This window comes from Trichoplax adhaerens, genomic scaffold (genome assembly GCF_000150275.1).
Source record: "Trichoplax adhaerens TRIADscaffold_5 genomic scaffold, whole genome shotgun sequence".
In the NCBI taxonomy this organism is placed as follows: Eukaryota; Metazoa; Placozoa; class Uniplacotomia; order Trichoplacea; family Trichoplacidae; genus Trichoplax; species Trichoplax adhaerens.
Window position 1 is genome coordinate 5053538 of NW_002060947.1, and position 22609 is coordinate 5076146.

The 22609-nt window shown below is 33.7% G+C and overlaps 3 protein-coding genes across 3 annotated transcripts; 2 read left to right on the top strand and 1 right to left on the bottom strand.

The window, feature by feature from the left end:
* Positions 1–4096: 4096 nt before the first annotated feature.
* Positions 4097–11343, bottom strand: TRIADDRAFT_10277 (uncharacterized protein; the record flags this gene model as incomplete). Its single annotated transcript, XM_002112924.1, is given in 26 exon segments — positions 4097–4166; positions 4275–4375; positions 4463–4528; positions 4609–4670; positions 4746–4850; positions 4940–4973; positions 5128–5225; positions 5323–5450; positions 5537–5670; positions 5786–5876; positions 5966–6061; positions 6172–6218; positions 6292–6330; positions 6419–6490; positions 6658–6726; positions 6823–6910; positions 7022–7181; positions 7620–7621; positions 7637–7753; positions 7849–8019; positions 8172–8269; positions 8412–8504; positions 8703–8778; positions 9305–9468; positions 10131–10251; positions 11210–11343. Coding segments are annotated over 26 exon segments (2436 nt in total), but the record flags the coding sequence as incomplete, so codon positions are not given.
* Positions 11344–12432: 1089 nt separating this feature from the next.
* On the top strand, positions 12433–15358 carry TRIADDRAFT_56617 (uncharacterized protein; the record flags this gene model as incomplete). Its single annotated transcript, XM_002112480.1, has 10 exons — positions 12433–12445; positions 12576–12736; positions 12898–13048; positions 13148–13205; positions 13343–13440; positions 13720–13926; positions 14092–14196; positions 14436–14690; positions 14830–14966; positions 15302–15358. The coding sequence occupies 10 exons, from the start codon at positions 12433–12435 to the stop codon at positions 15356–15358; spliced, it is 1242 nt and encodes a 413-aa protein (XP_002112516.1).
* Positions 15359–17995: 2637 nt separating this feature from the next.
* Positions 17996–20089, top strand: TRIADDRAFT_24973 (uncharacterized protein; the record flags this gene model as incomplete). Its single annotated transcript, XM_002112481.1, has 9 exons — positions 17996–18091; positions 18181–18330; positions 18532–18696; positions 18815–18902; positions 18982–19119; positions 19226–19311; positions 19433–19503; positions 19699–19745; positions 19839–20089. Coding segments are annotated over 9 exons (1092 nt in total), but the record flags the coding sequence as incomplete, so codon positions are not given.
* Positions 20090–22609: the final 2520 nt, after the last annotated feature.

A 22609-nucleotide genomic window follows, 5' to 3' on the forward strand; every position in this document is an offset into this window, starting at 1 on the left:
GCTCTAAATGTCCAGGTTGCGTAATGAGGAATGAATCGGCCCAGGGTGGAAACACAGCAGGCAAAAGTTCCCGCATCAGGCAGTAGTGGGATAGCGCTCGTGAATAGGGAGCTTATTAGTAGCCCGATCAAGATAGTAGAACATTGCTTTTTTGATTTCTTTTCTTTTAGAACGTTACTGGGTAGTATGCGCAACAAGGTAGCTATTCTACACACACTGGCATTAGCTTACCACTACCGTATATCGTGGTAATACTGCACATCGTAAGATTGTTATTGAGTTGCATAAAATGATGGAAAGCTGACGTAAGCGAAAACTAGGAACTGTAAATACCGATCATTCTTATATTGGGCTGGTAAAAAATAATAAACATTTCATGCTTTAGTCGACACTTTCTAGTTGTACTCGTATTTGTCCCATTTTGTTAAATAGTACAAGCAAAGAATGTACTTTAAATTACTAGTGAGCGTACGTAATCATAAAATGGATCAAATTTGAAACATCAGATCGACAGGTTTCCAATCACATATTTACTCTATGCAAGCCTTAAGGCAGTTATTTAAAAACCAAGTCGCGCATCAGTTAAGCTCTATAGTATTTGCGTGCAGCACTCGCTTGAGTTAAATTTTTATATTGCCTTGACTAATAGTTATACCTCGCTACAATTTATCAAATTTGAAGTCAGTACAAATTTGACTAATGACGAAATAAAGTATATTATTTAAAGTGAATTTCCTTTGTCAACTACCTATCATGCAAAAATTTCTTATGGGTACTGATTTGCAATCGTGTATGATTCATTCATAGATGCCTATACGGAATGTTGATAAACTGTTAATATCACCAAAAGTACAAACATAAAGCATAATTTATTGCCTTTCAAATCGATTTAAAGTTTATAGATGTTCACATCAATCAGTCAAAATCATTTAAAAAATAAAATGGTATCAAAAGCAAACATTATATCGTTCTAAGATTTTTAAATAGGATAGAAATTAATTAAGCCATAGTATTGTATCCTATCGGTTGTTTACTTACATAAAATAATTTATAATAATTAACATGCATAGGATATCAGATAATTGCAAATACTATTTAATTCGCATTGCAGAACGAATTACGTACAGAAATCATATTATTATAAATTGTATTGGTATTGCATTAATGCCGCCTGATGCAACAATCGTATATATAAAAGGAATTCAATAATTTCGGTGTTGTATTAATAATAGTTACTATTTGCTAACATTATTATATTATTACTTGTATAAATGAAGTAGTTCAATTAACTTCACATAACATTATCGGTAAATGTCATATCAATTAAAATCTGGATAAAATGATTTAACCACCACGGCGCGTCACTTAGCTTGCAGTAGAGGATAACATACCAAGAGACTTACATAAGGTAAGGTAAAAAACTTACCATCAGCTACTAATATTGCTAGTAATGATTCAGAGAAAGTAAATTATGCCAATATGTACAGAACTAAAGATATTTTAATAAGTTATAAGACATTTTGCAATCAAGAATCACCATAATCATCAGTACGATGTAGAGAGATGTAATCCTAGAATGCACATCGATAATAGTTATTCGGATAATAATTATGCATTTTACTCCAGGAATTTCCAAATAGATGGAAGAAAACAATCAGCGTTCCAATCTGTTAACGTTTAAATTAATCATTTATTTGAGAGGATATCTTAGAACGATTTGTAACAATGTGATTCCAAAGTCGACATGCAGGTCCACCCCTTAAAAATAAAGAAATAAGTCAATATGCATAAAACCTGATATAATTAATAGAAATCTTACTAATGAATTTTTAAGCTAAAATTTACTTTAAATTCAGCTCTTTTAAATCTTCTCTAGTTATACAAGTCATAACATCTTCGTATGTAAATTGCTCTTCCTTAAACTGAAAAACGTTACACATTTCACTCAGGATTTCAGATGTAAAATACCAGTAAATAAAAATTTAACTCTGAATACCTTACTAATATCCTCACTAGAAAAGTCTAAACTTTTAAGAAGGTTATTTAGGTCATCCTCCCCTTTACGTGTAAACGAAAAATGTTATTCAAATTATCGCAGAAAAATAGTATTACACTAATTTACAACAAGATCTACTAGTAATTTTAGTTCCAAAACCTATGCTATCGATTAAATTGATTCGGTTATAAAAGCCGTACAATAATAACGCAATACTCGATTTACTACCTGGATTTTTAGAAATAAAAAAGTTCGCCTCACTGACCATCCCCTTAGTTGGTGTGCTAAATGAACAAATAAAGTAATTTCTGAAACATCCATATTTCGCAATTCCTAGATCCTTCACAGCTTTCCGGATAATAATCATACCTTGATTGTAGGGCTTTCGTAAAGTGATTGTGAACGTCAATATCAGCCTTAAGCTGTCTATTAAATGTTTGTTTCACCTTTACCAATTCTTCTAGCAATCTACGGATGTTAATAGTTGCAAAACAGTCAATGATGTTACTATCTATTATTGCTTACTTCCAAAAAACACATTTATCGCTGACATTATTACCTCTGATTTTCTAAATTTAGTTGGGCTAGCTGTTCGTGAAGTTCGCTAGTATATTGAGACGTTTGGTCAGTTGTCTTAGTTATTAATGAAGCACTGCTACTGCTTTCGTGAAAAGTTCCTATTCCTCCTTGCTCAAACGCTTCACCGCCTATGCATTTAAAATATGTCCATTAAACTAGCTTCAACACGGTGTTCAAATAAGATTATCTTATTTTCCTACTTTCAAAAAAATGACGAACGATACTGATTGAAAAAAATACTACATCGTAGTAGAGAACTTACTAGGTCCAAAGACTTCTGCAGCAGTATCAATTGCATTCTTCAGATGAGCTTCTATTGCAAATATCCAGTGCGGCTTAATATGCCCTTTAATAACTTCATTTACCTACAAATTCAATCATTTATTTTCAATAAATAGAAATGAGCATTAACGCAGTAGTTTTCTATACACTGAGAGCAATGCAGAAAAAATTGCATAGAGATTTAAAGGTAGATAGAAAATAACTTACAACATCACGGAATAAATATAATGTATACAGCAATTCCTTTCGCGCACGTGAATCTCTGATAAATTTTGGAGTACCTACAAAAAGTTCCAATTAATTGTAACAATTTAGTTATTACATTCTGCTTACATATATTTTTCCATAATAATACCAATCCTTAGTACGTAGTCACACCTAGAAGCTCCGTCAGCGGCTGACGATCACCATTTTCAATTAATGCTTGCAAGCATGACAATAAAGTTTTCAAGTCATCCTATTCGTACACATGTATACAATAGTAAAGAATTCAGATAACAAGAATCCCTTTTAAACTTAGGTGACACAAGCAATCTTGTTATATTAAAAATAAAATAATACTTCACCTTTGTTGTATTTAGATCATCACTATTTATTTCCATGGCTAGTTTATCGTACCAGCAGTTACATATCTATTTGAAAAAATTTTTCGTTCACGCGATAAATTAAAAATTGATAAACCTATAATATACATTATGTTGATTACTACTTATAAAGTCAACGTTTAGCGTCTAACCTTGTCAGCTTGCTCTTTCAAAACCTTCAAAACGATTATTTGCCTTTCGGAGTCTTTCCTTACCAATTCAAAATGATTATTCGAAGCATCCTGACCAGGAACTGAGGCTATAGAGTCATACTTAATAGTGGAACCAGGACTATGCAGGAATTAAAAAATACAAAACGAGCGTGAATGTTGCTGTTTCTTGCATTCATCCATTAATAGCAGCGGAATTAATACCTATCATCACTACCACTGTGACTATTTGCGATGCTTCCTATTTCCTCTCCTGGAGATAATATTTGATCTGGATCTAGAGAATAGCATATATTTCAAATTCTGCAATTCATTCAGTTCTTGCTAGGCATGTATGCATGCATATATAACAATTTAAATACCTTTAAGTCGCTGAGTCGAAGACTTTAAACTTTTTGATATGCGATGTCTAACCAAACAATAAATTGATAAGATTTACTGCGCCGAGGTAATCTTCTTAAAATTATCACGATAAACGCTTACCTTTTCAAAAATAAATGAGCTAATAAATGAGCAGCAGTTGATCTTTTATTGGGATCGGGTTCAAAGCAGCACCTAATTAATTAATTTCGCATATATTATTTGTATAACTATTATTCTACATCAGCGTATCCTGAAAAATCAATAAGAAATTCTGTTTTTAAAGGCAACTCGTGGACGCACTTTTCTAGAAAATCTTTCGCAGATGATGATAAATTTTCTGGAATATCAGGATGAACTTTAAACATTCCTACTTTAAACATAGCTGCATGAGGGTCACCAAGCTGTGGATTAATATATAAAAATTATAAGATGAACTAAATCTAGTGATATTAACTAATACCATAAGAATATATTGGTGATGATGATACCTCGTAAAAAGGCGGCTTTCCGGTAGCCATTTCAATCATAGTGCATCCAAGGGACCAAATATCGGCCTATAAGAATGATGACATAAGAAACTGGTGCAATATCGAAAAATTTTACATAAACGGTATACGTATAAGGAACTACATACTGGAGGTCCATGTCCACGTAGTCCTTTATCTATTACTTCTGGTGCCATATACTGCATTGTTCCTATAGCACAATTTCATATATGCCGCTTAAATAGATACCAATTTACGAGGACACACATTTATTTATTACTCGTACCCTTAAAAGATTCACAATATGGATTAAGGCCTGCTAAGCGTTTAGATGTACCAAAATCCGATATTTTTACAGCTCCATTATAAGTATTTACCAATACATTGTCACCTTGATTATGAATTCCGCATAAATTAAAACGTACCTAAACGGATTGCTCATAAATCTAAAAGATTGCAGTAAGCAATTTCAGTACTCACCCTTAATATCACGGTGGACAATTTTTTGATCATGCTGGAGTAATTGTTATAAAAAATCAAAATTTTAGCATAATTGATAACAATCACATAGGAATTGCTATTAACAAATTAAGGCAAAATAACGAAATTTTTACTTATATTTTGATTAAAATAATAAATGCATGCGCTACAGATAATATAATAACTACCAGATATTTTATTCCCTCTAAAATTTGTCTAGTGTAATATTTTATAGTATTTTCATCTAATGGACCCCATTTTGATTTGATAAGAGTCGATAAACTTCCTGAAAGTATAATTTCAATAATTAATGAAGGATAAAAATTCTCTGTGGCTACATCGAAGCGAATCTAGTATTAGCAGCTTTAAAGTGAGAATTGTACCTCCAGGAACTCTTTCCATAAAAATTTTAAAGACTCCGTCTTCAGTGATAGCTCCCATATATTGCACAATGTTCTTATGAGATATTTTAGAATGTAACCTAATCTCTTCTTGTAATGGTTCGACATTGCTAAAATATAAATTATGTATACATGTGGTGTATTAAGAATAATAATATCCGTACAAATTAGAAGAAAATCTGGTAAAGCAGCGTACGTAGCAACTTTAATTGGAATCTCCTTAATAGCTAATTTCGTTTTCGTCAACATATTTCTTCCAGCAAAAACCGTTCCGAAAGATCCACGACCGAGCACAATTCTGTTCCCCAAATCGTCTAATTCGTATTCGAACTATTTAAAATAAAGAAGATGTACATAAACTTGTCTTTAATTATCTTCAGCGAACCGATTTGAAATAGGGACTCAATCAACTACAGAGTAAAGCTAGTGATTCATGATAAATTACTTCAAGAGGCTCCTCAGTAAACATGGTATCTTCGTTATGAAGAATAGAGCTATCTAATTCATTATAAATTTTTGACATCAAATCCCAGAACCTAGATAAATACCATACTTTAGCACGAAACTGTACATCTGATGCTTTACCAGTTGTCTCCAACTTCGATAAATGCAAATATCTGAATACCTTTGCCTCTGAATATTCGAAGGAAAATATAGCTGAAAATCGTATGAGCTTTGAATTACATATAGGAAGGCACACCTATCGTCCCTTTGGTAAAGGCTAACATAAAATTCGGATACATCGGATATCAATAGCGTCAATAAATATACAAGCATAGCTAAGCGTACATTCATTGTTCGTTTGATAAAAAAGCGTTAAAGCAACTATACCGAACACTTTTGATAGAAGAAGATACAAAAAGCCATTCCGTAATTCCCTAAATATGACAGAATAGTTGCTAATTACTTAAAATAGGAAATATTTTGAATTTTTTTGTGGTTAGTACATACGTTAGAGTCCTTCGGAACAACTTCCCATAAACGTATGCTCTTAAAATATAAAAACGAGATACAATTAATGCTGGGTTAACTTTCGAACATGATTACGTAACTAAAAATCATCAATTAAGTGTGAAACCTTCTCTTCGGCCTCCGTATTAATTAAAATATAGCAAGGAATGTACTCATTAGTTAATTCCATTAATAATACCTAAAACAGGAGAATCGCAATAATATATTCTAATGATGATGCAGCCAATAGTTGCAGTAATTTTGTCTTAGTAATAATATATAATTATTAAAGGTCCATTTTATGTATGGTGCTAGCACACCATACATCTCATGATCTCTAATTACATCTCTGTAAATAGTACATACCGGAAATCTAACGTCAGAGCACTCTGCCTGGGTAGCTTCAGTGAAGAAATCTAGCCAAAACGAATATACCTAAATGTAATACAAATTTTTAATAAATAATGAAATCATCAAAAAATTAGTAAATTGTGAACGTACACGTAAATATCTATATATAGAAGGAATTACCTTGTAGTCTCTAGTTTCCATAATATCTTCAGGATCTTTGCGAAAACTCTTAATAAGGCTTATATTACCTAGCGTTGATTTCAAAAACCTAGAAATAAATGACGAACCCCTTCATTACTAACATTTATGTAGTAATTTTGACGTTACATAAGCATAATATTTCAATATATGTAACTACTTTAAATTTGATTATCTTTACCAGGTTTGCGGTTTAAGCTTAAACATGCATTCTGCAGCTATAATTGTTTTTGTATAATCCTCAGCTAAAACGCTAACTTCAAAAAATGTTGCAACATCCCAGTAATCTTCTAGCGAAGATAAGCTACCTTTCCTGCCAAGTAGCGTATTTAATGTCATAGCTAAGAAAGGCCCAACAAAGAACATGACTTACACTAATTCATATTATTAAATAGACGAAGTACAACATAGGATCGGAGTTTAAGCGAGTATGATCACCAACAATCAGTCATAGACTATTTCATGTAACTGCCAAATACACATTAGGCAAAGATAATAATGGACCTAATCTTATATACTAACAGAGCTAGGCCCATGTGAGGCAATTCTAAGCTAAATTTAGGAATCTTTTCAATATACCAAATTTGAAATAGCAGGTTCATGTACTGTAGTACTAAACTTAGATCACATAGAATGATTAACTGAGAATACCGGCGATACTAACTTGTCTAAATTTATCACAATCAATATCAATAAATCAAATTATCAAATCAGTAACTGAATAAAGTATAATGTATATAATGAACGATGGAAGAGGGAATTCATTTCACAATCATTACTACTGCAATAAAGCTACTTGCCTATTTGTTGTAGCTCAGCAGATAAAGAGAATCTCTCTCCTGCTATAACTAACAGCGTAGCTAAATTTATACCAGCATATTCATTTGGTTGAATTTTATATCCTTTACGATACCTGTAGAAGTTTAATACAACGCAAAGTTAGACTGTATCAGAATATACGAAGGATCTTTATCTACTACGCGATATACATGTAACAATTGTTTTTACCAGTGTATAGCTTTATCTCTACTATCGTTATCAGTATACTCTGATTCGCTAAATTTATCCTTATAGATTCGTCCAAATAAACAGAGAACATTGGGTACATGATTTTCCGACTTTAATAACATTTTCTCCAGCACTTGTATAGCTTTATCTCGGTCTCCTTCTTTATTTCTCCTACATTTTTTATATAAAAATCTTTAATTGATGCCGAAATTATTGTTACAATTTACATAAGCACGTACTGTAGGCCTAAAGTACTGCAAGACTATTCATATGGATCATATAGATTACTAGGTATCAATTTAAATGAACAATTCTGTGTCAACCTATTCAGTGCAAAAGCGTAAAGCTGTTGTATGGGGCCTTTCATGGTCTCCTTGTGATTTGGTAATTCATTAATTAACTTCACCATAGAGTCGTAATCCTATTTAAATGATTTTTAATAGTTGATTATTAATTCAGAATACATCTACCATAGCATAAACTATTTATTGACGCGATGCTAACGACAACATTAGGGCGTGCTAGTTTTTGTATTAGCAATTCAACAAGTTGTAACAAAGTACCTGGATATCACGATATGTTAACATTAAATTATGCAAGATGTCTGCGGTAAATAAAGCAGGATCATCCAATGTAGCCTTTAATCTCGTCAATTCCTAAAAAATATAAGTTTACGTAAATAATTATGAAGACAACCTATGTTCTATCATCACCGGTTTAACAGCAACTAGGCCGGTTCTTAGTTATATCATAAAGTAAAAACAACCGCTACATCAGGAATTGTACTCTTGTCGATACGTGATACCATACTGCTACTATATTTACCGATAGTTACAAGACACTTTCATGCTTACCTTGACAAGATCTTCCTTCGAAAGTTTCTCTCTGGCTCTCCGTAGGTCGCGCAGGAAGATTTCCTTAATATGCTTTCTACGGACAAAGTAAATACAAATTTGGTTTAGATATTATCTGAAATGAAGTCTGCATGACAACATTTTTATCAGCAATGTTGTAAGATAACGATAAGTTATATATCAACGCTAGAGCGACGAGGTAGGTTAAAATAATAGCATCACTTATCCACGTTATCGTGTAAAAAAAATGAATTATTCCTACGCCTCTCTATGGATAGAGTGCTACTGTTGGTTGATTTGATCAGATGACAACAACAACTTGTGAAATCATTATTATTGGTTTTTACTAATATAGCTACATGAACGATGAATTCTAAATCAAAATGATGAGACAGACTTTCAATGACACACTGTATATGGTAATGAAAGTGATAATATTGTCATCAGAAATTTAATCAATTACAAAATGCGCTATTGTACCATCATCTTATTTCTTAACAAGCATTAAGTTTATTCAAATTACCCTACTAGCATTAGTAGCATAATACTATTATCCTTAACACTATCATTTCCTAGATCGAGTGGATAAGAACCGATTTTACCGTTTATTAATTTCAAATTCTTTAATTTTTCTCTTTATACCGGACAGTAACGTCATCCCTTGTATATCTCTTCTTCCTATTCCAACGGTAAACTTTCTAGATATGAAGGCAGTATTGCTAGGATTTATCGTATAGGGCAAAAAGGTATGGCTTGTGACAGATAACTGAAGTGGTGAGACATGAATGATAGCAGTTAATCGACTGATAATTTATATCATTGGATTTTAAAACATTTGAAGTAGATCAATGACTACAGTATCCGATGTGCAGAATGTGACATCTTTGCAAAACGAAATTAGCTACCCAAAGTGACTAGGCTACAGATTCCATGCAAAGTCGAAAAGGTTGTAAAATACAGTATAGGTATGATACACTGAATGCACGCAAAGGAGAGAATCGTAGCTGATTAATAATAATTATTAATGACAACAAAATCAATAAGTAATAAACTACCAAAAATTGATTAACCGCTAGCAGAGACTATTCAACCTTTTCAGGAATTAACAATAATATCATCCTACGCGCATATGACTAGAACAAGCGTTCTCCAATACTACAGTGCAGTATCTTGTACGCATAGACATAGCTATTCCGATTTCCTACTAGGCATACACGACCGTAGCAAAAAGTAATAAATTGGCATTAGCATGTGGATTCCATTATCATTATCATTATTAATTAGTTAATTAAAAGCAATGATGACAATCGAATTTGGTACTAAAAACAAAACACAGTACCGCCGATTTATAATTGACAGGTGAGCAAGATATATATCAACATAGTAACCTATCCACTTTTATCATATAGTATTATAGCGATTTCTTACGCTAATGGCATGAGTTGCTTCATCATCGTTATCATTTAACAGGACGATATTATGCCTCATATCGAAACTTTCACGAACAGCTAATTGATACAAAAGAGGGGCACGTTGAGCAACAACAGATCTTGAAAGAGAACGAAAAAAAAATTAAGTGTCAAGATAATTCCATTCTACCAGCTTCAACGTATCATAATCATTGATATTCATTGTTGTTATCAATTTCATAAACAGGAATTTAAGCGGCTAAATCATTTATAACATGACTATTCGATTGGGGTATTATATTATTATGACGCAAGTGAAGTAAGTCATTGCAGGCTACATAAGCAATTCTTTTAAGGTAAACATCTGAGAAAATATCATCGTATCGAAACTAATAACATACAGTAGGATAAACAAGTATACTGCAACGCTTAGGAAAGGTCTTTTAAAAGTACGGGAGCCTGCAAGATATCCCATTATATTCTATAATTAATTAATCATCATCGGCTACAATATGATTCTACAAAAGATGATACAACAAGCTAGCAGAATAAGCTCACACCAAACTGCGCGGTCGATGATAATGTTATTTACAGTATTGTATTATCGTTTCGTTGCGGCTAGCGTAGGGCAGTCTTGGGAACATAGCAAGCATAACAAGAAAAACTTTTACAATATCGTTTTACCAAGAATACTTTCTACATAAATAGTGGGCTACATATAAGACTTGGTAGACGCCGGATTCATTAATTCATTAATCCTCCTACAATGATGACCCAAAGTGGGCATCCACTCTTACAGTATGGGCGTTACTCAATGCTAGCCAATATTATTTGATTGTGATTTAATGACGATTTCACTCAAGATTGCCAACCTGTTACAGTACATTTACTGTTTGCATTTGGCATTGGAAACTTTGCAGTACTGATCACTACGCCAGTCTATGCTGTCTATGACGATAGTTGCAGATGATGTTGTACAGTATATCAAAAGGATTACTGTTAGTAGATCCAGTTTGAATAAAGTATGGTAGTGATGCATTGTCCTGGTTGGTTTTATTCTTAAGGTTGCAAGAAAATCAACAGGGAAAAACTACTCACATATCCACAATGGCTATATCTGTATTATAAAAGGAATCAAGAACGGCCGTTTCACCAAAGTCTAAACGGCCAAATGGTACCACTTCCATCTTTATTTTTCTATCTTTGCAAGCTTGTTGAGCACATTTCAATGCTACCTCATTGCTGCCAATGAAAACGGCTCTGCCTGATGGCGATAGTCGTAGGCTCGATTCTTTGGTGTTTAGCTTCAGCGGCATGATGATGCTCTTTCCACAGGATTCAACAGCTGTAGATGAGTATAGACAGATTAAAAGGCTAAAATATCTCTATCGTATAGCCAATTTCCTTCAAATTGGATTGCCCACTGGATTTATATCTCACATCTACAGAGCGCTAGCTTCAATTTTAATGAATTAATTTATTAATTAACCTAGCCAAGGTCTTTCATCTTCCACTAGGTTCACTCAACTGTTGGAATGAGTTACTCCCTAGTCACGATCAATGGGTGACCAGTGACAAGTGTAGGGAACACGTCTTCTCAATGTCGTCGTACTGCAGTACCGTCACTATTTGTTGTGACACACTAACACTTGACCTTTCGGCCAGTTGTCAATTTTCCACTTCCACTGCCATTTCACTGGGATATCAACAACAACAACTGAGTGGAGCATAGCATGCTGTTACAGCTGTACAGTACTGTACACTGGTATAGTACTGTACACTGTATACAGTACAGTACTGTACAGTAGTGTACTGTACTGTACAGTGTACTGTGTACAATACTCTACCATCAACTACACTGTACAGTGTACAGTGTAAAGTACTCTGCCATCGACTACTGTACACTGTACCGTACTATACACATTGTACTGTACAGTGCGCTACAGTGTACAGTGCACAGTATTCGATCATCGACTACATTGTACACTGTACAGTACAGTACTGTACACTGTACAGTGCGGTACAGTACTGTACAGTACTCTACCATCGACGACACTGTACTGTACTGTACACTGTACCCTACAGTACCGTGCTACTGCTACAGTACACTCTATCGCTAGAAAGACCCTTAATTAATGAGACAGTCTCTACGGTGCTGTACTGTACTGTACAGTACTGTACACTGTACGGTAACGCATTTTAACATTGCCCTACAGTACCTGGAATATCAGAACTCTAGTCAGTATAGTAGTCAGTACTTTTAACGCGGCTAAATTTAAATTCTCCGCGGAACCCTTTGCCTCATCATCGCACTCTTCAAGATGCAGACCCAAGGTAAGATCGAGTAGATTGAAATGAAACAGGGAATAGACTAAATCGCTGCTATCGATTTCAACTAAGAATGCTAGTAACGAGACTGTTGGATGGATAGTTGCGTGTTTTTCAACGCTTATCGATCTTCTAGTACGTGTAGAGTCGATCGCTAAGAGCTTTGTGGACGAGTTGAGTGAATTTGGTCGCAACATCGAAAATAATATCGCAAGCTTGAACACGGATAGTCAGCATAGTTGTGAAGCATATCAACGTGCGAAAGATCAAATTACCGGTAATGCGCTAGAATTACAGGTACTGTGATACGTAACATACGTTGTTGTTTTGCATGGACAGTATACAGTATTATTATCAGAGCCACTTTCGATAACATCAGTTTGAAATGCCTAATCACCCACTAAACTTGCAATGAATTCCATATTAATCACTTGGTCAATACTCACATTACGCTTTAGAATAAGTTAGAGAGTCTCATTCACCAGTCTGAGCAACAATCATTCAAGCAAATGTTAGTAAGTATCCAAAAACAATTTGAAACAACATCCAAAGATTATCAAGAAATGGACAGCCATTTCCGAAATTATGGCTACAGTAGTCCCAAGATTGGTATGCACACTCGACATTCAGAATTTGCTTTATTGTATAATCATGAATAAATTGAATTGACAAACTGTCTACTCCACTCTACCTATTTCACCTAAATAGAAAATAAAGAGAATACCACTCCTGAGGATGATAAGGAAGTAGATACCGATCCTTCTAGGTAAAAATTATCGAATGCCGTAAAGCTCTTTGTTCCATTTCTAACTATCGAAAAAATGCGATACTTTTGACGTGGATTTCACTGGGAAGTTTGTATTGATAATAAATTGGTCTCGTTGTTGTTATTGATTTATAAAGCAACCAGCCACCTTTAAATGCCACACCAAAACTCGAAGGACTTTCACATTTCGCCTTGGAAGCTATCCGTAAACAACAGTTCGACGAACTGCAATCCGGTATGTAGATCTTAAATATCATGAGTTCAGTATAGCGTATACTGTACAATACATACCAGTATACTACTGAGACTTCGAAAGAGAAAGAGCGGCTCACACTTTCCCTTTAGTAATCTCGACAGTGACTCAAATTCTTTTATCAAAGTTTAAACCACTTGTGGTAACAGTAATTTTAGCTAAACTGACAATACAATAATTTTATACGGGTATACATTAATCAACCTAATTCCAAGTCAGCCTGTGTGCTTATCATGGTAATGATGTATTCTAATCTTGTAGGCAATGTATCGTTAAGTGGAATAAATAAGCACACCAATATTCCAAAGACCGATACACCGCCATTGCCAGACTTTAAAACACCTGGACTCAATCGAAAAAAACAATGCTTACGAAAAGATTCAAAATTAGCAAATGCCTTAAATAATATAGATAATGAATCCTCTATCCCCAAAAGACCAAGGATAAGTATGCTAGAAAATGAGGAAGGTGAGACAGCATTCAAGAAATGCGCACATAATTCATTTATGCAATTTTCTAAACATGCTTTTAGTTACAACGTTGTTGTGTTGTTGAAGCTAGTTTTATTTGTTAGTAAACCGCAGTCAATGTTATTTGTTGTTTATAAATATTCTCTGATGCCGTATACGATAGATTACGATATTACGGAGCAACTTCAGTCACCATGCATGCCGCAACTGGCGACTCCTGGATTAATTACGAAGTCAACGACAAAAAAGAAAGCGACTCTAGCAACAGGTTATGAAACAAACTTGTATAAAGCATGAGTATACAGTATACTAGTACTATATGTACAGTCTATATGGTATACCGTGCACGATGGTAATACGAATAGAATGGAATAGTCTGATAACGTTTTAAATTTTAAGACGTAAATTTGATAATTATTTCTCAAAAAATTAAACAGAACTGTATTCCGTAATGTTTCTATGTTTTGAAGTAATGCATAATACTGCTGTATTGTTTTGTGATCGTAGAACCTGCCCCCGTAGTTGATAGTGTTTGTGCAAGTTTCCTTGGCCATGCTGGAGTGAACAGTCCATTGTACTCTCCAAATCGAAGCGATAAAGATAACTTGAGCACCTTAGTCTCGGAAGCAACCGCAGCTATCAGTAAATTATCATCTGAAGAATACCAAGAATATAGTAATAGTGTCAATAATCCAATGGATTTGCAATTTCTAAACCTAACAATTGCGAAACTTAACTCTTTGGTAATCGGGTCAGAAATTGGTATGATATGCGTATCTCTCTTTGATAACGGAATGATAAATATATAAGTATAAATGTGAGAAGGGTTGTAGAAGTGCTTATTTTAATCTGTCTTGCACTTTTTATTTATGTCCATTAACAATTTCCTGAAATACCATAGCTGGTGAAAGATTAGTGATTGATAAGGCATTACTCTGTGAAAAAGTTGGGATTGATGGGGTCAAATGCAATCGGACGTTATTGCAGCTTTACAAGTTGAAGCGACTACGTAAAAGTTCAGTTGCTGGAAAATATTTGGTACGTTAACGATTTTACTAACGTCAAGAACTGGGTGGCTCAAATAGACGAAGATTTACCTGTAAATATATTTCAATTTTCAGTTTAATTAAGCTAAATGGATTAAGAATTAGCCCAAGATGGCTAAACTGTCGCTGTCTTTGCAACTAAAAAAGTTGAAGTGCATTGATACGTACCAATGTTTTAATTCCTGTTTGTTATTTTGTACCATATTTAACCCTCCTCGCATCTAGATATGCAGTCATCTTTCAGCAATCTAAATTGTATTTTTAATAATATACACGCAATGAATACCAAATGCACTAAATTTCGAATAAAATCATTAAATATTTCAGAGGCATGCATCTTTTCAGCGATGCTATATCCAGAATTACATATCTTTAATGCATTGATAAGCGTATAAAGGAGTTCCAAACAAATCAATAAAGTTCATTTAGTGAGTTCCTATCGAGTTTATACTCTTAATCAAACAAATACGTAAAGCTCTGACCACATTCAATGCTTTTAGTTTGTGATCTACTTTTTAAACGTACGGCGGTGTTACAGTAGTACCTAGTAGTACCCGTGAAGAATGTAAATTGTTCAAAGCGAGTAGGCTATGATGAGGGACTTGTAAAAAATCCCAGTTATGATTTAGTTGAACTGATTAATCTACTTTTTAAACGTACGGGCGGTGTTACAGTAGTACCCGTGCAGAATGCAAATTGTTCAAAGCGAGTAGGCTATGATGAGGGACTTCTAAAACATCCCAGTTATGATTTAGTTGAACTGATTCAGTCATTACTACTTATTGTTTAAACGCAGCTTTTAAACTGACTTACTTAATAATAGCGCAGCAAACTACCTCAATCGGAAAGTTAAGCCAGGTTTGGCCTGACAATATCAAGACAACAACTGATTTTGAGATAAAATTATTGTCCTATTTACTACTTTCGTTGTCGTGCTTTATAAAACAACGTCAATACGAATATGCAGTACAGTACAGTGAGATTGAAATGGTTTCCTTCGAGATAGATTTGTTACACGCGTGGATATTGATAATATAAAGTAAGGAGTACAAGTACATACAGAGTTTATATGTAATATGAATATGATCCAGCTAAAACCCGATCTCGCCTGCCTTGCATAATAGCCTATAGCCGGGCACTATAACTGAATTATTTCTAATAAATTACGAAAAGAAGATGCAGTAGTCCATGTTCGTCCATCCGTCTGCAAGTCCGTCCGCTTTAGGGTTTAACTGGCAATTTAGGTCAGATTTTCCTCTTGAAAGGTCATTCAGCCTGAGGTTATTTGCCGGTCCCTTAATAAACTAAAGTTTTGTCGGCTATAAATGCATGGTATAGTAAATCTAAGCATGAAGATCTCACGGTATAATAATAATATTAATAAAGACTTAATGCAAGCTTTATCATCTTCAAGACAAATCTTTAAGCAGGTAAGGGCCCATTGCTTTAGTTGACCTGTCATATGTCACTAGTATCGGTTGAGAAAGCGCTATGTAAACTTTCCATAGCAAGATGGTCACATCGTTGATTAGACAACGTTCGTTATGTACATCGTAACATAAAATTAAAGAAATACAACTATCTAATGGTGCGTGTAACTGATCCTTCGTTACTATATCCTACTTAAGATTTAGATGTAATATGAGGAAAATTTGACATTTAGAGTCTGTACAGTAAGCGACGATTGTTAATTCAAAATAATTTTGTACAGTATTGTGCTTGCTCAAGTGAAATGTAGAATAATGGTGTCATTACAAATTTAATAAGAATTTTCGTAAGCTAATGTGTACTATTCATCTTAATAGCTTCGATTAGAAAATTGTGCCTATGTTATCAGTGATTTATCAAACACTAATCCAATTTGATCACTTCAAGCTATGCCTATCAGATGCTTCCTACACGATAACGATATGTTGTTGAGTATTAGCTGACTGCATGTGCTTTAATTTAGAAACTTCCTTTTTTTCTATTTCTCTTTTACAGATTGCATGTAGCAATATTCTGCAACGAGCACTATGCAGCTCACCTGCAACAGAGGAAAAGGTATACAAAAGAGCAGACATAATATGAGCAGGATAATGCTGCGATTAGAATAGATGAATATTAGAATTAATGGCATTCAAATTATATGTGGTAGTTGAATACAAGTATGCTTGCAATTTGTTTGAAGATCTTTTGTGTTTTATGATACCTGATATGCAGTTATAGCGTTAGCTACGGATTATGACGATGATATTTAACAGTATTATTATGTTTCTTATATATATAAATAAATAACTTTGTTCGTATCAGATGATAATTCAGCAAACTGTAGATAGCGTTCAATTAACGTTTAAGTTTAAATCCTTTCTAAATAGTTATGGCAAAGTGCCATATACCGTTTGAAGGCCAGCAATCTTGACGATCAAGTATTACCAGAGATTCATCGTAAATTTAATCAAGTCATAGGTTCAGATGCTGTTACTAAGAAGGTACATTAATGAGATCAGTTAATTTGTTTATTATTAACAATTTAGTCAATTTTTTATTCCTGTTTCCGTTATGACAGGATATACAGAATGGCATCTATCAATTTTACAATCAGCTATCAAAGGTAATATATGAATCATTTTGTTTTAAAATGAATCAATCGCTGTCATGTAGTGCAATTCTATAGATTAAGTAAAATAAAATATTGGCGCAAGCAGTATGGTCAGCTTTCACAAAAAAAACCTTACAAATACATTTACCTGTCTAATGTCTATACTATATAGACTATATAATGCTACATAGCTTGATTTGAATGCAAAGTCATTCGTTCTTCACACATTGTCATATTATCAAGCATCATAAGGTATCCTTTCTGGCATTGCTATATAATAGTCTTCAAGTCACTACAAATGAGGCCCTAGGTAGTAACGAGGTATGTACTTCCAATAGGCTATTCAATGCTTTTCTCTGACGCAAACTGCCGATTTGCAAGTCCTTTTTATTCCTGTCCTAAACTGCTATGTATGATTTCCGATGAAATGTACTTAGGGAAACAGCAAAATACCATTGTATCAATGGATTTTCCAACAAATGAAATACGATAGTGAAGGTGTTAAATTCCTTATAGACTGTAGAGCTGCCTTGCTTGTAAGATTAATAAACATAACTTATGCCGAATAAAATTCATAATTATTTTGCATCTGCTTTCTACTGATTCTGTTTTACTTATTTTAAAGGATCATGTGCGTAAAAATAAAAACTTTGGAAGTATCGAAATTCCTGCAATGGAAAAATCCCTTAAAAGTATTCTTAGAGAGTACTTTGCTACAGAGCATCTAAAAGTACGGACTGTAAGAAAAGATGATGACAAAGACTTAAAGGAAAAGGTAATGACTATATAGCTATCAGATTCTTTATTGATATGTTGAATGAAATAAGACAGGATATCACTGTAAGGAATCTAAAATTTTTAAATTTCATTGCTAAAGTGTAATTACCGGCTAGTCTTACTGATACATTTTGTGCTATAATATTACTGCTAACAGAAGCTCATTTCTAAAGCTTTTGCGTTAATTCTCGTCAAATAGTTAATTGAATATGAAGCTGTTCATGCGTATCGAGATGATAACGATCTTGAACAAAGAATAGGATTAAATAGGCGTTGCTTCATACTAACACACAACCAGTTACCTGGAGAGCCATTGGCGATTTTACATACAGAGTTAACCGATAAAACCACCGGAAATATTCATGTAAGCTGACATAATTATGCTGCGTTAAGGGGTAGATATACTCAATATATTAGATAAATGCAGTTAATTAGAATTTTCTTAGATATGATATGGAAATGAAATCTCGGTATTCCTTTAGGACATTATAGACAGGTCAACTAATGAGAAAGAAAGAATAGAAAGAATTTTGGTAGCCATATTTTATTCCGTTTCTGTAACAAATAAAGGTTAGATATGATTTCTTGATGGTAAAACTTTGTAATAAATATAGGAAGTTCAAGACTAGCAATATTTTTCGCTATAAAGGATTGTCAGGATTTCAATTTGGACAATATATAATTAAGAAAGCGGTTGGACAGTTACAGGAAGAATTTCCTCGGCTACGGGAATTCTTTACGTTATCCCCAATTCCAGGCTTTCGAAAGTGGCTATTGAATGAATTACGTAAAAAAGATAGTAAGCTTTCAATGTAAAACTCGATTTGTAGTGCAAAAATTTAAGATGATCCCAGCTCATAACGCTCTCTCTTTGACTTTCTAATATTTCCTAGAGTCACAATATTTTGGCTTAATGCAACGTATCCAAAACACATTAAACAAAGATGGTGTGGCTATGAATGTACCTGGAATGTTAGAGGTATGAACTGTAGAAGAGTGTTAGTATTTCATCACTTTTTGGGGGATGGTACGAGATAATAACTTTGGGCCTAGACACTTTACTAAAACCGATACATTTTTATTAGCTACTACAATCCAAGGATTGGCAAGCTGATAAAGAATCAGTAATTATCCAAGGACTAAAAGAAACGCTATTACCTCTGTGTGCTTGGTAATGCTGGATTAAAATTCATTGCAATTCTAGTATGTTATTATTGCTCTACAGTACAGTATAAGTACGCATATCTAAATTGGTAAGAGTAACGCAATAGTACTCCTTCGCTAATTCTAGTTATTTATTCTGCCTTGTAATTGTAGTACTGTTGATAGCTGACTAATATTATTTTTCATTACCTTTATATTGCAGTTACTTAACGTTAGAAAGAAATAGAAACCGTGCCATTAATCCAGTTGGTAAGATTCATAGTCATCAGGTTTATTATTATACAATTAGTAGCAAATAGATATTCCAAATCAGTTATTACAAGTGCTCATTTTACTATATAGCAAATTTCCACATTGGAAATGGTGCGTGCATATACAGATTAAATTGGCTAGCAGACTTGACCAATAACGGAATGCAATCCAGTTTTGGAATTATGGTTAATTATCAGTATATACTGAAAGAAATGCAGTATCATACGCAGCGGTATTATGAACATGGTCAAATTGGCGTCTCTAATAGTATCCACGACTATATCGAAGGGTCTTGTCCAGTTAATAAACCTTACTATATTGCGCGTAAAAGTAAATTATAGGTCTAGTTTTATAACTAAATTTAAGATTACTCTGTTAGTCTATAATCTAACGATAAAATTTTCTACTAAATTGCTTGTAGTTTGGATATTTAATGTTGCATTTTTTTATGTTTTGAAGCTACCTCGATCGCCTTTTAATAATCAGATTTTACGTTTGCGCTAATACAGCTTAGCACAAATAAAGATATTATTTGGTATCATACTTATAGATTGCTAGATTAATATTGTAAAGTAAAAGGTATGCGAGGAAGTACAACTGGTACATTATAGCACGCAAAGTCTAACGAGCGAGGGATCGACTAGTATTATGTATTATACAATTATTTATGCTTATCAATTTAAATTTCTGTTAGTGCTGTAAGAGTTAATTAGTTCGTTGCATGAAGGTTATATCATTTTACGAAGATATGATCTGTAACAAGAATAATATATATAATCTAATATGCGAATGTTTGTAGCATTGATATTAATAAATAATTATTTTCAACGGTACGGAATGTAGTGCATCTGTGCAAAATGACTGAGTTGATAATAAATTAATCTTGTGTAGCAGTAACTCTACAGTTCACAATGAATTTGCGTATGTCATTGACCAAACAGTTAATTAGTTCGTTGCATGAAAATTATCATTTTGCGAAGATACGACCTGTAACAAGAATAATCTAATACGTGTGGAGCTTTGATATTAATTGTTTTCAATGGTACGGAAATGTGCACGAGATTTAACCTCTGCGTTCAATCTTGTTAAAATTTGTCATTTCATTGAATGAGCAAGTCTACACAATCCGAAGGCAAACTGAAACACTTTTACTATCCACGGATAGGAATATCATATATACGAGTCTATTATATCATTCGAAGAGCTACTTGTACAAATGATGCTGTAGATCTAATGCTATAACAGCACCGTATAATCATGGACTACTAGTAGTGGTAATTTCTAATCACGGACGATAAAATGTTCACTACAGGCTGCAATAGGCTCCGACCGACAGCAGTAAATTGTGTTTTCGGATTTCGTAACAATTACTGATAACCAGTCCTGTCATAGTCCGAGCACACGCCACAGTTATACTGTCAGACTCAAAAATTGTGCCTGGAATTATCGGATAGGAGTTAGATTGAGCAAAAGCTTGTCTTCAGATTTCGTAGTGAACAAGAAGGAAGTTGCAATACTACAGTATTCAGTACAGTACTGTACTGTACAGTACGCTACAGTGCAGTCAATTAGAGTACAATGTACTGTATTCAAGTTCGCTTTAGGATGAGTACTGTACAGTACAGTACTGTACTGCACTGTACATTGTACTGTATTTCCAATACTGTGAAGACTAGTTTGTACTGTATTTAGCACGTACCATAATCAAAGCAGTTTTCATCTCCGTATATAAAGCGAATGCTTACCCTTCCTCCGCTAAAAGGGCTTTTGCTGAAGTGGCACTAGGTGCATTTGTATGCGCTTAGCGGAATCGCTATCAAGAGATTTCGGAAGCATAATTTTTAAAACCTTGGGGAGTTGGTTGTCATTTGCACCGACACCCACCAATAATAATTCAATTGAAGGAGTACTGCAGTGTACAGCGTAGATTACTTGGTCGATAGATCTTCAGTACTGTATTTAAACTGTGTAAACCAGATGTTACATGTTACTCATCCAATAAGAAATTTTCGATTTATAATAAGTCTTATTTTTAGCTTATGGTTAAAAGAGGTGATAAAGTGACGTTTCCATTTTATTCCATTTCTAAATAACTTGATTAAAGTTACCGTACTGTCTGCATCTAATCTATTATAATAATTCTAAGTAATTGGCTATCAGGGCTTTCCCACAACCAGACTACAAAACCTATCATATCCTACGGCTTTTTAAAGTTGCATTAAATTAGTGTAAGTTGGTAGAAGGTAATATTCCGCTTTAAATGCTCGATTCGATATCGAACTAATATGAAAGGTAAAAGGTTAATGACGTAACTGGTTCAAGAACAGAATGGATGATAATTAATTTATTAACTATGAATAAATTTAAATTTTATTATCGGTGTTGCGCCGATACCTTCCTTTTACTTGCGCTCCAGAAGTGAAAATACTCCACAATCGCGAAGATAATTATGCGTTCACACTGCTTTATTTACCACCAGCTTTATGGAGCTAGTTATTCTCCATCAGATTGTATTAGGAGTCGTAGCAGATAAATTTGATAGTAAGTAGTAGAATATTTCAGGATGTAAGATTATACTGTTGTCAATTTCGTCAGATTCGTCTATGAAACGATAATTTCACTTGCTCAATTGCTAATTTTAATCGCATTTATGAATTTAGAATTATTTTGAAAGTCTTTGATATCTCATACATTTTTATCTGCTAATGTCAACCAGTTTCATTAATAAGCAACGTATACCCAATAAGGCGAATGAGTTTTCTAGCAGCTGCAAATTTTGCTAGAGCCTGATGAGTTTTGTAATTATCATATTGAATTAACTCTTATCAGAAATCTTGTCATAAGAAGTGAGACAATACACC